The 17,783-nt window shown below is 41.4% G+C and overlaps 1 protein-coding gene across 6 annotated transcripts in view; it reads left to right on the top strand.

Moving 5' to 3' along the window:
* Positions 1-14,960: 14,960 nt before the first annotated feature.
* The window catches only part of LOC121314696 (transmembrane protein 245-like), a 43,057-nt gene continuing 40,234 nt past the window's right edge, over positions 14,961-17,783 (top strand). For 3 of the 6 annotated variants that reach the window (XR_005950129.1, XM_041248214.1, XM_041248216.1), the window contains exon 1: positions 14,961-16,251. Coding sequence is in view for 5 of the 6 variants with exons in the window: in XM_041248214.1 (XP_041104148.1) it covers positions 15,652-16,251 (600 nt within the window). In the remaining variant the exon portion in view is untranslated. The remainder of the gene's footprint in view (positions 16,252-17,783) is intronic. The other 3 variants (XM_041248215.1, XM_041248212.1, XM_041248213.1) reach the window with 2 other exon arrangements.

Below are 17,783 nucleotides of genomic sequence, written 5' to 3'. Positions count from 1 at the left end.
GCAGCTGTTTTCCCAAAGGGTGAGCAATGGTCTTTGAATCATGACTGCATTAATATCCAAAAGCATGCCATTAAGCAAGTTTCCCCCAGTACCATTGTGGTAAAGGGGTAGTTTTTCATTTTGTTTTGTTTAATAAACACAGACACTTTTGGGACTACCTTGTCTGGACAGTCAATTCCTTACACACGCTCCCATTTACAGGGTCATATGTTTGTTTTTTATTTGTTTTTGCTGATAGAAACTTGTCTCCTAACACTCTCAAAGCTGACCAGATGAGCTACAGTTTATTTGCAAACCAATTTGCACACACATTCAGCAGATAAGCATCTTCATGTGCTGAAAAATCTTTTGAAAAATGGTATTGGACTGTGAGACATGCGGCTGTCTTTAAGCTTTTTACTTCCTTTTTTTACTACTACTTTTTAACTACTATTCCAGGTCATAAATGAATAATTACTTAAAAGGTGGATGTGTTTCATTTGTTCTTTTGCATGTTTTCAGGTATTTATCTGATTTTGAAAAAGGGAGTAAGTTACCTTTTTCAAGTTATAAGACCAGAAAATTCTCACCATTAATATTAGACTCCATTTCTTTCTTGTTTGAGGGAGATTCAAACAATGACCAGCACTAGTCTATGGCTTGGTAGTTTTCAGGTGGTTGTGTTGGAGGTTGAGGAGCTGGTTACGTTGGTTCGAGAAAAAGGAAAATCCTTTAAAATCCCTTTACTACAAAGTTATAAAGATAACATCTTGCTGTCTCCACTCCTAAAGTAATTTGCTGTACCCTCTGTCTAAGATTGTGTGTATTGTAGTCCCCAGTAAGAGACCAGTAAATATGTATTACAATTCCCAATTTTTAGCCAGCCACTACCAGTTGTTGTATTTTTCATCAGGTACACTATACACTTTGCAGACAATAGCAGTGGTCATTTGAACCAAATAGGTCACAAGTTACTCACGCAAAAGGATAAAATGTAAAGCAAATCTCTCCCCTCCCATTGTTCAGAGATTTTTATATTGGGGGACTTACAGCACAGACTAGACCCAGGTTCCAAAATGTAGTGAATTAAGCCTCTAGGCTATCGACCAGAATCCTTGCACTGGCTGCCAGTTTTTGATCATGCCAAGTTGTACACGCCTTGCCCTTGCATATCCAAATGAGCTGATCACCCCATACACACCCTCTCAGTGACTTTGCTCCTTTGACTTTACTTTCCATTCCCAGGGCCATGCATTCAAGATGACGGGCTTTCAGTATGTATCCTCCGAGACTATTACATAGAACCCCTACCCCACTCTGTCAAGTTCAAAGGACATTTTCAAATCCAGACTAAAGACACACTTTTTTTAAAATGCTAGTCCCCTGTTAAAAAAAAGTTTCAGCTGTGAAAGGCGCTAAATAAGTCCAAGATTTCTGTGGTTGCCATAGTGCAGAAAACTGCCAACTCCTTGTAATATCAATATCAATAAGAATATTTGTTCAAAACAGTGATTCCTCAGGAAGTATCTGAAGACACAGAAGAACCTACTCATTTGATGCTTGTATTTGTATCTTGTTTATTACTATTTTAATGTTGAGAACAAGCTTTGGAAATACAGTAGCAACTGAAACTACAGTAGCAGGGAAGGAAAGCGATTTCACACAGAGAAGATACAGTACTTCATTACCAAATACAATAATTATTGTGTACAACATATGAAGGACAAACCTGATTAAAAATTACACACTGCCATATACATTTTGGGTGATGTAGTGATGTTGGTATTAAGATATACTTTTGTGTATCCCTTCTACAATTGCACCATTTGGGACAATAAACCCTGAATGAATCTGCTGCCACTAAAGGAAATTAATTAGTGTGATTTGTGGCTGCTTAAGGCATGTGCAGAACATGGGCCACATTCTCAAAGCTGTTTACTCTAAATTGTCATTAGGGGAAAACACGTTGACAATTTTCTACATAGAATAATAACCAATTTACCAGCTACTCACAAGCCCCTAAATTAAAGGAAGTCTTAAATCAATGGCTGAGTTGTTACTTTCTGTTTATTTGGTACTTTTTTTTTCTTTTCAGGTGTCTTAATGACAATTTGGAGTCAATAGCTTTGAGAATCTAGTGCAGTCTTGGTATAAAAAAAGGAATACAAAGTGTTTGCTGAGTTTGTTATCAGCTGAGAGCTGAGGAGCGGTCAGTTACAGTGAGGGTGGGATAGCAGAATGCTGTGAAGCTGTGGTAGGTCACACTGGGCCAGCTGGTTTCCTGCTCTAAAAATAACGCCAGTAGCTTCCTCCACAGCTGCACCTTGTGGCACAGGGATGCATGTGCCCTGTAGTGAAGAGATATTAATCAGAAGAGCAATAGCTGGATTGAAAACTTTTTATGTACTATGCTTTAAGATACTGCATATCATTTCTGGTGTTGCATTTTGATTCCTTTTTAGTTTTGAAAATAAATAAATCAATACACTATATTAATTTTATTAAGTTGCTTCCCAAAATCTTACTTGCCTTGAAACACGAATGACAAAAACTACTCTGGTTTTAAAAGTCTGAGATAAATTAAATTGCTCCAAGTTCATTTACAATGGTGCGATCCAGGCATTTCACATATTTGTACTGTAAATTTCCCTTGCCATACACTGTTAACACTGCCAATGCTTTTATTGTGATTTGTTTAACTTTGCTATGTTGTACCATGGTAGACCACAGTAAACATTAGATGGTAAGTAGCTTCCAATGTTATTTTTGTTTTCTTGCATTTTATAGTGTGGTGTTTGCAATCACTCTGAGAGGTTCTTAGTTCTGTTTCTCCAGTACTGTTTATAGCGTTTCATTAAATCTGCCTTTACCTGGCTGGAGAATCTTTACCCAAGTATTGTGACTGAACAGCCTTGCTTATTCCATTGAAATCAAGTGAATATGGGACCTTTGAACTCTGCCAGCCCCATCTGCTCTGAGAGTAGGTGAGGCACAGGATTTTCCACACAAGCTAAAAGCCGCTTAAATAAAAGCAGTTTAAGAGAAAATTGAAAATAACTCAATAATAGTAAGGGAAACATACAAATAAATTCAAATGAGATTTGAAGCTGTTCACTCTTTAATAGAACTGGGACTAAACTGTATTTATTGGAAGTACTAGTGGCTTCAACGCAGTGTTGCATGTTACTCACCCAAAACAAGTTTAAACACATTGGGGTAGATGTAAGGATATGCGCAAAGTGATTTGCAGGTGCAAAACCGTCATAATGCGGCTGTAAATCGTGTTTAGCAGCCGTAAAGTATGATGTTAGCTGCCGCTAAAAATACAGCATACAGCATCTCTCAAAAGTATTCACCTCCCTTGGACTTATCCACATTTTATTGTGTTACAACATGGAATCAAAATGGATTTAATTAGGAGTTTTTGCCACTGATCAACACAAAAAAAGTCCATAATGTCAAAATGAAAAATAAAATCTACAAATTGGTCTAAATTAATTACAAATACAAAACAGAAAATAATTGATTGCATAAGTATTCATCCCCTTTGATATGACACACCTAAATAAGCTCTGGTGCATCCAATTGTCTTTAGAAGTCACATAATTAGTTGAATGGAGTCCACCTGTGTGCAATTAAGGTGTTTCACATGATTTCAGGTTAAATACACCTGTCTCTGGGAGGTCCCACAGTTGGTTAGTACATTTCCTAACAAAAACTACATCATGAAGGAACATTCAAAGCAAATCCGGAATAAAGTTCTTCAAAAGCACCAATCAGGGGTAGGATATAAGAACATTTCCAAGGCATCGAATATCCCCCGGAGCACAGTAAAGTCCATTATTAAGAAATGGAGAGAATCTGTCTAGAACAGGCCGTCCTCAAAAACTGAGAATCTCAGCTAGAAGGGCACTAGTCAGGGAGGCCACCAAGAGGCCTATGGCAACTCTAAATGAGTTACAGTCTTCCATGACAGCTAGGAGACATGGTGCCTATGGCAACAATAGCCCGGGTGCTTCACAAAACTGGCCTTATGGGAGAGTGGTAAAAAGAAAAACATTGTTGAAAAAAACTCACATCAAATCACGGTTAGAGTTGACAGTGGGAGACAGTGGGTTGACGTGGGAGACTGTGGCAAAGTGGCTAGTGGAGGGGAACAGGTATAACGGTGATGCGATGCAGGAGTGACAGGCAGACAACAGTTTCCAGTGACAAGGTGCTTTTATTTATAATCGGATAGCAATAATAGGGCACAGTCCCGAACAAAACGAACACACGGTCACCAGTCCTGGGTGAGTGCAGACGTGCTTGTGGTGGGTGAAGACACTGTATTTCGTGACGGTTCCGTGCAGTGGTGATCCAGATTGTGCTGACCCTGGTCGACAGCTCCGGACCGGTGAGTTTACTGTCTGGTGGTGCAAAACGCAGACAATTACAAACAAACACAACAAAACACAACACGCAGTTCTCTTTACAACGAGAGCTCCTCTCTCGCTCCTTCTCTCTCCAAGCGTTAACCCAAACGAAGGAAGGACCAGCGTTACCCTGGCCCCTATATGTAATCCCGCATGATATCAAGATAAACGGTTGCAGCTGCCTTATTACTTGCAGCTGCCTCTCGTTTACCTCTCAAATCAATACGGTCTTACAACAGAGTCGCGCTTCCCTCCAGGCTGACCCACTTCCCTGACCCGGAAACGAACTGTCAGGCCAGCCCTTCCAGATGCTTCTCCTCCCGTTCTTTAGCGCCCTCACAGGTTGGGAGGAAGATTCATCACCAGAACTCATCTTTCCGTCACATATCCCACCGCTCAGAGTGGAGCCGAAGGAACACTCGGCTAAATCTACCTTCCCCATTACTCCCCCCTCCCGGGAAAAATAATCCGCATTTTGGTGGTCTTTCCCCGCACGGTGTACCATGTGGTACATGAAGGGCTGCAATGCCAGATACCACCGAGTTATCCGGGCATTGCTGTCCTTCATTGTGCTTAACCACTTGAGTGGGGCGTGGTCTGTGACCAGATCAAATGAGTGTCCCAGCAGGTAGTATCGTAAAGAGTGAGTAGCCCATTTAATGGCCAAACACTCTTTTTCGACTACGGAGTAGTTGCGTTCCCGAGGTAACATTTTTTTACTGAGGTATAATATCGGGTGCTCTACTCCAGCTACTTTTTGGGACAAGACTGCACCCAAACCTACATCCGATGCGTCGGTGTGGAGGATGAATCTCTTGGTGAAATCCGGTGTGATAAGAGTGGGGGCCTGGCAAAGTGTACGCTTAATAGTATCAAACGCTCCCTGACACTCAGCTGACCATTTAATTAAATTTGGAGCACTCTTTTTGGTGAGGTCGACTAACGGGTTAACCACTGTGGCGTACTCGGGGATGAAGCGGCGGTAATAACCGGCTAAGCCCAGTAGTGACCTCACCTGAGTCTTGGTTTTGGGGATCGCTGCATCAACCAAAGCCTGGATTTTGGTGACTACAGGTCTCACCCTTCCATTCCCCATTAAAAATCCCAAATATTGAGTCTCTGTTTTGGCAAACGCACATTTCCTCAAGTTAGCTGTCAGCCGGGCTGCCCTTAGAGACTGAAGAACGGCTGCAACCCTAGCCAAATGCTCTCGCCAGGTGGAGCTGTATATCACCACGTCATCAATATACGCTGCTGCATATTCATGATGTGGGCGTAAAACCTGGTCCATCAGTCTCTGAAAGGCAGCGGGCGCACCATGTAGCCCAAACGGCATGGTTTTAAAGTGGAACAGCCCTTCTGGTGTTGAAAATGCGGTTTTCTCTCTGGAGCTGCGGGTTAAAGGGATTTGCCAGTATCCCTTCGTCAGGTCCAGAGTGGAAATAAACCTCGCTTTTCCCAGTCTGTCTAAAAGTTCGTCGACCCGAGGCATGGGATATGCATCGAACTTAGCAATAGCGTTCACCTTTCTGAAATCCACACAGAAGCGGTTGGTGCCGTCTTTCTTAGCCACTATGACGATCGGACTGCACCACTCGCTCCTGGAAGGCTCAATCACCCCAAGCTCGAGCATATCCCATACCTCTTTGCGAACGCCACTTCGTCGACTTTCCGGGATCCGGTACGGTCTCTCTCGCACTGTGACACCTGGTGGAGAGATAATGTCATATTCAACTAAGTTTGTCCTGCCGGGCACGTCAGAAAAAACATCGCTGAACTCCTCAATAAGCTTACGCAGCTCTCTTTGCTGATCCGGAACCAATTGTTCCCCCATAGAAATCGCTCTTGTGCTCGGGGTCTCTGGACAGGGACCTAAATCATCCTCCATATTGCCTGGGGCTATAAATAAGACCTCCCTTGCCTGCCAGGGCTTTAACAAATTGACATGATAAATTTCACGTTCATTTCGGCGATCGGGCTGTCTAATTTCATAATTTACTTTCCCTATAGCCCGAATCACCTCATACGGCCCCTGCCATTTAGCACACAGTTTCGATTCAGATGAGGGAAGTAGCAGCATTACCTTGTCCCCTGGTCGAAAGGTTCGAATCCGTGCATTTTTGTTGTAATGCTGCTGTTGTCGGTGCTGAGCCGATCTGAGGTTGTCTTGGGCCAAACGACCGACCAAATCCAGCCGATCTCGTAGTAGGAGCACATACTTCACTACATTTTTAGACGAGCCTTTGTGCTCCTCCCACCCCTCCCTCAGCAGGTCGAGAATGCCGCGAGGCTGCCGGCCGTACAGGAGCTCAAAGGGGGAGAACCCCGTTGAACTCTGCGGCACTTCTCTCACCGCAAAAAGGAGGTAGGGAAGAAGCGATGCCCAATGTTTCTGCTCCTGTGTTACAAATCGCCTCAGCATCGACTTTAAGGTCTGATTAAAACGTTCAACCAAACCGTCCGATTGTGGATGATAAACGGACGTCCTGATGGGACGTATTTTTAATATTTTGTACACCTGCTGTAACGTATTGGACAAAAAATTGGTTCCGTGATCAGTCAAAATCTCCTTGGGGATCCCTACTCTAGCCATAATCTGCGCTAACTCGGTGGCTATTGCAGCTGCACTAGTGGACCTCAATGGAACTGCCTCTGGGTATCGCGTTGCATAATCCACCACTACTAATATATGCGTATACCCAGAGTCAGAAGGTAGCAACGGGCCCATTATGTCCATTGCAATGCGCTCGAACGGAGTGGAAATAATCGGCAGTGGGATCAAAGGAGCGGGGCGCACTCGACCTGGCGCTACTCGCTGGCAGTCTGGGCATGTGGCTACATATTTCGACACATCAGTATGAAGACCGAGCCAATAGAATCGAGCCAATATTCGCTCCCTCGTCTTCTCGGCTCCGAGGTGCCCCGCAAAAGGGATATCATGCGCCAGCCTCATGACCTCGGTCCGACAAGACGGGGGAACCAATAATTGTGTTACAGGCTGTCCTGTGCCCGCGGCTAGGTTTACCCTATATAGTAATTGCCCCTTTATACTGAAATGTGGATATACTAGCGGCCCAGCGCCATCAACATCCTTACCTTCAATGGACCGGACCTGCCCCCAAGCGTGCACCAGTGACGGGTCGTTCTTTTGGCCCCACACTAGGTCCGCGCTTGAGTACCACGGGTCCGGTATATTGAGAGGGGCTGGAATAACCTCTGCCCTAGTCGGCCCAGTAACCTCGCTCTCTTGGTCACACTGCGTTCCCACTCCCTTCCACTGGCGTTTGTTACCATTACAGCACTCTCCCACCAGACCCCAGCCTTGTCTCAAAGACGCTCCCTCCCATTTCGCCGTCCGTCTCTCCTTATTTGTTTTTCTATAGCGCTCCTCCCTCCGTCTCTCCTCTGCATCCCGTCTGATCTCCAGTGCCTGCAGCAGCTCCGCCAGTGCGTTGCGGTCCATCCCGGATCTGACACCACGTGTGGCAAAGTGGTTGGTAAGGGGAACAGATGTCGCGGTGATGCGGTGCAGGAGTGATGAACAGACAACAGTGATTCAGTGAATAAGTGCTTTATTGCTCTTTTCCAGGTCTGGTGACCGTCAAAAATAATAAATCCCCGGCAATACACAACAATGTGTAAAGCACGGGGATAATGAAAACAAGGGCACAGTCCTGAACAAAAACAACGGTACGGTCACCAGTCCTGGGTGATCGAAAACGTGCAGGTGCTCAGTGCAGTGGTGCTCCGGATAGTGCTCTCCTTTCGACAGCTCCGGAGATGTGCGTTAACTGTCTAGTGCTGAATACAAAAACAGACAGTTACACGGACAGACACAACAATACAAAACACGAACACAATCCACTCTGAGAGCTCCTCTCTCAGTCCTTCTCTCTGTCCCGCTGCTGGTAACCCAAACGAAGGAGAAGATCAGCGTTACCCTGGACCCTATATGTAATCCTGCATGATATCGGGGCCCAACGGGGTCGGCTTATTACTTGCAGCTGCCTCTCGTTTACTTTTCAAATCAGAGGGAGGGAGAGGTTGGTTCCTGAGCAGAAACGCAGGGGCTTCCAGGATCCCGACCCGGGCTGACCCAAAGAGTCCTCAAAATCTTCGGAATTTGACCGCCTCCTCCAGGGTGTCAGGGTTGTGGCGCCGTACCCACGCCTGAGTTTCGGCGCCGACCACATGCAGAATTGTTCCACCACAATGGCTTCCCCCATTTGTTGAGCGGAAGTCTTCTCTGGGGTCAGCCAATGGACCATAAACAAACAACCGCTGGGCCACCACCCTGGGGCGTGTCTCCGGGGCTCTCCAATACTACTCAAAGAAATGGGTCTCCGCGGTGATGTTGAGACGACGGAGGATAGCCTGCTTGACTAGGTCATAGTCAGTGGCGTACTGGTCGCTCAGGGCTAACCAAGATGCCTGCGCTTCCCCGATCAGGCAAGGTCCTAGGGGCTTGCCCAGAACTCCCGAGGCCATCCCGAATTGCAAACGTAATACGAATCCACACAAAAATGGAAACTAAAAACGCATGAACCAGGAAACTACAGACCAGTAAGCCTGACTTCTAGTATCCGCAAGCGCGTTATGGTCCATAGTCCCGTGTTCTGACACCACGTGTGGCAAAGTGGCTATGGTAGGGGGTCAGGTATAACGGTGATGCAATGCAGGAGTACAGGCAGACAACAGTTTCCAGTGACTTGCTGCTTTTATTTAGGATGCAACTCGTGACCGTTAAATAATAAATCCCCGGCATACACAACAATGTGTAAAGCACGGGGATCCAGAATAATTTTGACACAGTCCCGAACAAAAGATTAATTCACAAACACCAGCAGTTGGGATTCAGGAAACACATGACATGCTTAGGGAGTGGTTAACATGTAGAAAACAGAAAGTACTGATTAGAGGAAAAACCTCAGAATCCGGAGTGTGGTAACCAGTGGTGTACCACAGGGGATCAGTATTAGGTCCTCTGGTATTCCTAAAACGCATTAAATTTAGATTCTGGTATAGTAAACAAACACGTTAAATTTGCAGACAACACAAAAGTAGGAGGAGTCTCAAACACTGTTGTCTCAGCAAAGGTCACCCAAAATGATCTAGACAAGATTCAGAACTGGGCCCCTATATGTATGGCAAATGACATTTAGATAGAGAAAAGTGTAAGGTACTGCAGCTGCAGGAAATAAAAATGTCATTAATAATACAACAGAGGGAGATACTGAAGGCTGACCCAAGGAATCTATGAAAAAAAGAACTAGGAGTTTTTGTTGACTCAGAAATTCTCTTCATCTAGACAATGTGGGGATTCATACCAGAAATCTTTCCGTCACAAGACTGCTGAGATAAGTGGAAGAAGAAGTGTTGAATTTAAATCTAGGGCAAAAGTAATGTCATAAAACTGTACAATGCAGCATAGTAAGACCTCATCTTGAATATTGTGTTCAGTTCTGGTCACCTCACTATAAAAAGATATAGCTGCTCTAGAAAGAGCAGCAAAGAAGAGCGACCAGAATTATTCCGGGCTTAAAAGGCATGTCATATGCAGACAGGCTAAAAGAATTGAATCTTCCAGCAGTCTTGAACAAAGAAGACTACAGTGGCGACACAATTCAAGCATTCAAAATCTAAAAGGTAATGACAGTGTCGACCCAAGGGACTTTTTCAGCCTGAAAAAAGAAACAAGGACACCAGGGGTCACAAATGGAGTTTAGACAAAGGAGCATTCAGAACAGAAAATAGGAGGCACATTTTTACACAGAGAAAGCTGGTGAGGGTCTGGAATTACTCCCCAGTAATGTTGTTGAAGCTGACACCCTGTAATCCTTCAAGAAGCTGCTTGATGAAATTTTGATCAATAAGCTACTAACAACCAAACAAGCAAGATGGGCCGTTTTGGCCTCCTCTTAATTTGTAAACTTTCTTATGTTCTTCATGTTGACATAATGGACAGTTTTTGAATTGATCATTGAGTAAAACTCCTAATTGCATCCATTTTGCTTAATGAAAACACTGTGAAATTTGCAACAGCATCCGCTTTTAACAATCAACCGCTTATAAGAATCAAATCATCCGGGACGGGTGTGATTCTTAAAAATGGACTGCACTGTAATGTATATATATATATATATCAAAGAGCCAGCTGCCCAACGTTTTGATATGCTGTACATGTCTTTCTCAAGGGAGCATGTGTTTGAATCAAAACATTGGAGGTATTTCTAGGTGTTTGATGGCATGACAACGACTTGTTATTGTTTATATTTATTCTTCCATGATGTCACGGTGTTCTACAGATTGTGTCATCATTTGCACTTATATCTTTAATTTTATTTCAATTCTAATTAACATTATTTTAAATAATCTTATATTTCTATTCTCATGCCATGCTGGCTCTGTAGATCAGCCTTGATTTGGTCTCCCCAGCGCATCAGCATTCACAACTTTTAATGAATTTTGTTTATTTATTTATTTAAATGTTCTACATTTATTGGAGTTAATTATTTCATTCTTTTCGGTTGAGTCCCGCTGGCATCACCGTGTTCAATCTATTTATCCATTTACTTTCTTTTATTCTTCTATATGTCGCATTGTCTAATTTTAGCTGCTCTAATACTACAAACTTTACATCATTCATGTCATGTCCTTGACTGCTGAAGTGCTGTTCTATTGGTTCATTCATTTTTTTTATTTCTAATTACTGAAAGGTGGTTCTGAATTCTTTTATATAAAGTTGTTCCAGTCTTTTATTTCATCACATTTTTCACAGGCTATTCCATAAACAACATTGCTATTTTTACAGTAGATATTAGTATTTAGTGGATATGTGTTGTTCTTGTGTTTATTTATATATTTTTTTCTTTTGTCCATGTATTTACACACTTTACATGTACTAGTGCAAGTATTTGCAGATCCTATTCTGTCAATTATTCTTTTATGTTTACTGTGAACTAAAATATCACCTAAATTAGCTTCTCTTTTGAATGCTACAACTGGGGCCTTAAGAATCCTTTTTTCAATTTTTCTGAATTATGTAGAGTCCGAAATTGTTTCCAAAGTCATTACTAATGGGACTCTCTTGTCCTTTTTATCTCTATTTTTATAATCTAGAAGATCATCTCTTTTTAGTTTATCCACTTTTCTTAACTCTGTCTCTATAATTCTTTCTTTGTCTCCTCTTTATTTTAAGATTTGTTTTTAATACATTTCTTTGTTTTACACAGTCACTTTCTTTAGCATATTCATTCTTATTCCTAGCCCCTTTGGGATTGCCCTAGTGTGTATTGGATGTGCAGAGGACATGTGTAAATACTGGTGCATGTCAGTAGCTTTACAGAAGAGGTCAGTCTCAATTGAACCTTCTTCAAGTTTTACTACGGTATCTAAAAATTATATTTATTTTCTTGTCCATCGAAGGTCCACCTTAATATTACTGTGTATTTCATTTGCCATTTTATGAAACTGGAAAAGAGATTCTTCTCCATGTGTCCAAACCCCAAAAATATCATCTACAAACCGAATGTATTCTAAAGGTTCTCTTTCTGATTTTCTAAGTAATTGTTCTTCCCATTTCCCCATGTACTGGCAAAATGCATTCCTAATTTAGATCCTACTGCTGTACCATCGTTGTTTGTAATTTTTATCATCAAATGTAAAATAACTATTTTCCAAAACTACGTTGATCATGTTCAGCACCTCTGCATTGATTTATCTAGTCTATTATCTAGTGCTTTTTGACAAGCTTCTAAAGTTTCTTTACAAGGGACACTTGGATACAAGGATTTTACATCCATGCAAAATAAAATTGTATTCTCTGGAAGGTTGTGCTTTAGTGATTCAAGTCTTTTTAAAAATTGTGTTGTATCCTTAACATAGCTTGGTAATTTCTCAAAGTGTGACCTAAGTTGTTTTTCTGCTATTTCAGCTATTATGTGTGTTGGATTATCAATCGTGCTGACTATCATTCGCATAGGGTGATTTTCTTTGTGCATTTTAGGATTTCCTCTTGCTAGGCCTGTTCTTGCATTATGTGGCTGCATGTAATTCTTTTGATATAATGCATTTATTGTATAGTCTCACCACAATTTCCTTAACCTCTTTTACCGATTTATTGATCTTACTGCTTTTAACTTCTTCATATGTATCCGTATACTTTAATTCACATTCTACAGATTTCATATAGTCATGTCTTCATTATCACTGTTCCCAAACATTTATCTGCTGGTCTTATACTGATATCATCATCATTTAACAACTCAGTTATAGCTTGTTCTTCAATATTGGGTAAATTAAAAAAAAAATCTTCAGTCCTACTATATTTTCTTGTTTAACTACTTCAATATACATATCTAAGCACTTGTCTCTTCCATCCAGAGGAGTCCAAGTGCTTGTACTATTAACCTTAATCCCATACTCATAATTACCCTCTGAATATGAGATATTTTCATTGAAAAAATATTCTGCTAATCTCATGCGTCTCTCTCTCCTTTAATTCAGTGGCCAGTTTAACATTATTGATGTATTTTTTAGTCGGTATAAACTCAACAATTGTTTGCAGTCTGCATTCAACTTTTTTTTTTTAGCATTTAACAAAAAAATCACAAACAGCAGAGGGGTTGAGAGACATTTCTTTCAATACAGCTTATGCCTTATGCTACAACGCTTTGCCGTAAAGATGGCAAATGAAGAAATTAAAGGTTTGCCTCTGGATAACAAGAGCTGGAGGGGGAGGGACAGACGGTGCTCAGTTTTCGAAATTAAAATTATTAGTGTTAGCATATATTTTGTACTTGTGAAACATATTCTACCATAGCACATCTCTTACACTGTCTTATACACTAGGTACATATTTTACTGAAGCACTACATTCACTTGTCAGGGATACCTAGTGTGGATTAAAACAGATGTCTCACACCCAGGCCTCAAAAACCACCAGGGTTGTCCAGATACCTTTGACAGGGGGGTACATGCATGCATTTGTTTTGTAACTGGTTTTAAATATACTATGGGGGATCTTGAGTTTCTAAAAGTGAAAAAAAATAAATAAACTGACAACAAAACCAACCTAACCCCTAAGTGGATTGTCAGGAAGATAAGTGGTGTATGGAAGGAGTGAATGTCCAAGCCATTAAGTACAGTTCCAAACAGGCCTTTTCAATTGTATTCCTACCACCAGCAATGGTACGACACACAGGATTGCTGTCCAAAATACACAGTTCAAATATAAAATAACAGTGTCAAGTATTTACAATCCACTCGTGCAGGGCGAGTGAGTGCTGCTGATGTGCAGGGGAAAGTGATTCAGGGGTTTTGTGCTGGCTCTGCGGCTTCAGCTCCCGGTCTCGTCCTAAAATAAACATTGTTCCGGCTGTATTAACATCAGCATAAGTGGCTGCACTCAAGTAGTTGCGTCCCCTTTGTACTGCCAAACTCCTCCCTGTGATCAATGCGGCACCACACTCTATCCAATCACCGCACGCACCACAGCTGATAACAATAGAGCTGTTCAGCAGTCATACAACTACAGTTTTTCTCCAAGATGGCCGACTTCCAGTTCAGTTCCATGACTGAGTCGGCCCATCTCAGTAAAGGCATACCACTAACCTTACTCAATGCCCACTCTGGTCGGGAGGTGGATTTGCAGCTCAGATTCCTTCTCTCTGTCATATGGATGCACACGCTTGTCTTGGCTAGCCATTTAAGTCACAAACTACTGAAAGATTTTTATGTAAAACTTGAAACAATTAACACTTAGTGGTTTAAAAAATCTATGTATCAATTTACTTATCCACCCAACACATTAAAAAGAAGTATTATAAACGATGGAAAGCAAATGGCCCATGAAGAGGATGGTCCAATGTAAAATGGACTTCTTTGTTTTCAAGGCCTTTATCACTTCCGACACGAGGCGGCAAGCCAAACTGATGTACAGCTTCAATTACATTTTTAAAAACTGTAGCTCTGTTGTTATTGATGGCTTTTAGATATACTGTTTTCCTACTGTAGCCATCAATGCCACCATGAATTACAATCTTCCAATTACTTGTATAGGGAAAATAGGAGGTATCTGTTGTTTATGTTCATATTTTTAATTACACTTTACAGGTTATACTGCTGAATTAACTTATGATTTCCATCTCTGTGACAAAGGAGAACCTTAAAAAAAATAGATAATTATTATATTGAAATATAGCTCAAATCTACATAGTTTACAAATATGTGCCTTTCTTTTTAATACAACAAAATGTATACACGTGACCTATAGAACACATTTTTTTTTGTTTTATTAAATACACATTGAAAGAGACTATACATAATGCATTATACATTAGAATCAGTACTTAAACACATTTGTCCAAATAATATATTATACATACTATAGCGTCTTTTTTCACATAGCTAACCTTATCAAATAAACCAGACTTCTGCCACGACATAACTACTTTTTTTTTTTTTTTTTTTTCATTCAAGTTCCAAGCAGTAGTTATACCACATGTAACTAATTAGAATAATCTTATATATATATATATTATATATATAGATAGATAGATAGATAGATAGATAGATAGATAGATAGATAGACAGTACAGACCATCGTAAATCGAGGCTATGTTTATTGTATTTTGCCAGTATTACATATACAGCTGTAATTCCTGGAACGGTTTCGCCAAATCAGGTTTTCTTCGGTCTCACGAAATTACGCCTTGGATCTCATCTCCCAACAGAGCAATCACATGACTTTAACACTGACCTATTGCCACAGCTCTTGCTGCTTCCCATCTCCAGATAAACAATCTGCTTTGATTTGCGCATTTGGGTTTTGATTGACAGTCCACCAATACTTGCTACGGTTTTTTTTCTCTAATCGCAGTAGATTAGACGGCACCTCTATTTTTTACGTCTAGTCACACCTGCCATCTCTTCCAAGTAAAACTAAACAGAAAGGATTGTGGGTACCAGTTTCCATGGAAACCATTGTAAATGAATGCAGGGTAACAGAAAACAATGTAGTGTACGCGGAACTTCAGTTCTCAGCTGGCATGCAGAAAACTTTAATCACCCTCCATAGTTACATGACAGCTGCCTATGATTGAGTTTTCTCTAATGTTCCTCTGACTCGGGTTTCCTTTTTTGGTCACCGACAACTTCGGACAGTGAAGACGGAATTTCCCATACTGCATTGTGACAGCGACTTAACTGTCTCAAAAATGCCAGCCACCCCCCAGACAGTGGTATACAATTTGTGAAAATGGCAGTCTCCGGAGAAGCCTCTGGATCGGGGGCCGAGTCTTCTCGGGCCTTTCCAACTCTCCTCCGGTCTCCGAGCACGATCTTCAGCGAGTCTGTGCAGCCGGCGGTGTCCGGGATGGTCAGTCAGCTCATGCAGCAGCCGATGGCCCTCAAATTCGATAAGAACATAAAACAGGCCTTTTACAATACGGGCGCTATGATATTCGTAGCGATCTGCTGTGGGGCTGCTGTGTTGGTGTACTTTATTCTGGAGGCGTTTCTCCGGCCGTTGCTGTGGGCTGTGCTGTGTGGCACGTTCCTTCATCCTTTCAAGTACTCACTCGCCCGAATCGGCCGGAGGTGGCTGTCCAGCCTCCAGGATACTGGCACTCCGATAGTACTGGGGACTGTGTTGCTTCCGGTGTGGTTCGTTAACTACGGCGTGGAAACTCTGGGAGACCTGGTTCTGAAGAGGCTCAAGGCTCTGTTGTTGCTCGTTGCTGGGGTGCCTATGCTTTTTTTCCTTTACTATTTCGGGAGCGTCATCGGAGTGCAGGTGATAATTGGGCACGCCTGCGGATGTATTTACAGTGCACTGGACTACTTCAATGCAGTTTGGGTGAGTAATTGATTGAACGCCACACCCCCATAGCAATACATACAGGTACTTACCTGTCATACCTCGTTCAGGTACACGGATGAGAATAAGACTCCTATTGCATAGCAGTTTGATCCAGTGTAGAAGCAACAAGCTTATTATTGTAAATGTGCTTTTCACTTGTCATTATTAATGGAATGTGTTTTCTGATATAGTAATTGTGTTCAGTGTTTTGTCTAGTGCTTTTTAGAAACACGTTAATACAGTACCACGTACTCTTCACTAAAATAATGTTATAGAATGCATCTATTCCTGGTTTCCACAGTGTATAAGATGTGATGATTTTGTCAATTCACTAGAAATCTAAGGTAGTGTTTTCCTGCAGGGCAGCAGAGAGAGAGCATTTAAACGAAAAAAGTTTCACAACTGGGGTCACACCCCCATTCTCTTTCATAATACTAGGATGGGATCAAAGCCTTTTAATTTAAAATGAAACTAATCTTACTGTATTCAGTTTACTGCATTTAGGTGTTTGTTTTGTTGTAGCAGGCCTGCCCTGAGGAATAAGAGAGAATACTTGTAGGACACTTTGGACATGCTCTCATCCTGAAATATGCAAACAAAGACAAAGCCTTACTTCCACTGCCAGAATGGTGTATATCGTTCCCAGTACAAATTCCACTGCCAGCAAGAAACCTCCAAAAAGATAAACAAAGCTGGCTTTAGCAATGCAATTTGCAGCATTGGGCTTACTGTAAGTGCTTCTAGAAAACATTCTGCAACAATGGTAGCCTGCAGTATTTAACTGGTAATAATGCCAGATTATACTGGTTTTACAGAGCCCAATTAGCACTAATCTTTTACCTAATGTCACTATAAAGAGAAGAAATGACATAGATTATTAATCGCTGGATGAAATAGCCTGTTTTGTGAACCTGATCTTGTATTATATTTACACTCAAATAACCGTACAGTTTGTTTGAAAAGTACTGTACAGTTGAACTTACAGTATCACTTTGTTCTTCACTATATAGAGTAATTTGCCCAAAGATACCCAGTCTGGCCCCATTAATTCCATTTTGATTTATTACATTAGTCTCAGGATTTGTTGTGCTTGTACAGTACATAAACACAACTGAGTTAGCAAGTATGTCTATGCTGTGCAAGATAAATAGAGGAGTCTGGGCTGATGCTAAAATAATGTTGTTATTTCTAGTCTGCCTATCCCAATCAATTCAGCCTTGATGGTCATTAATGCTTCATTGATATGGATAAGTAAGGAGTCAAAAATTTAATTGCTGCAGGATATTTCAATGCAGAAAAGCGAAGTGTGAAATATTGAGGACACAGTAATATCTTGCACGGATTCCCTACTGTATTTCAATTTTTCCAAAGTTTGTCAAAGTATTTTTTTAGCAGAAAGTTAGAGCACTGTTCCCATATTTACCAGTTACAGTAAACATCTGTCTGTTTTTTTTTTTTAACTTTTACTCTTTGCTTTCAACCCTGCAGACTGGTGCTGGTATCTTATATTAATCCTGTCAAAGCAGCAG

The sequence above is a fragment of the Polyodon spathula genome, chromosome 4 (assembly GCF_017654505.1).
Source record: "Polyodon spathula isolate WHYD16114869_AA chromosome 4, ASM1765450v1, whole genome shotgun sequence".
In the NCBI taxonomy this organism is placed as follows: Eukaryota; Metazoa; Chordata; class Actinopteri; order Acipenseriformes; family Polyodontidae; genus Polyodon; species Polyodon spathula.
This window is presented reverse-complemented; position numbering and strand designations above follow the sequence as displayed.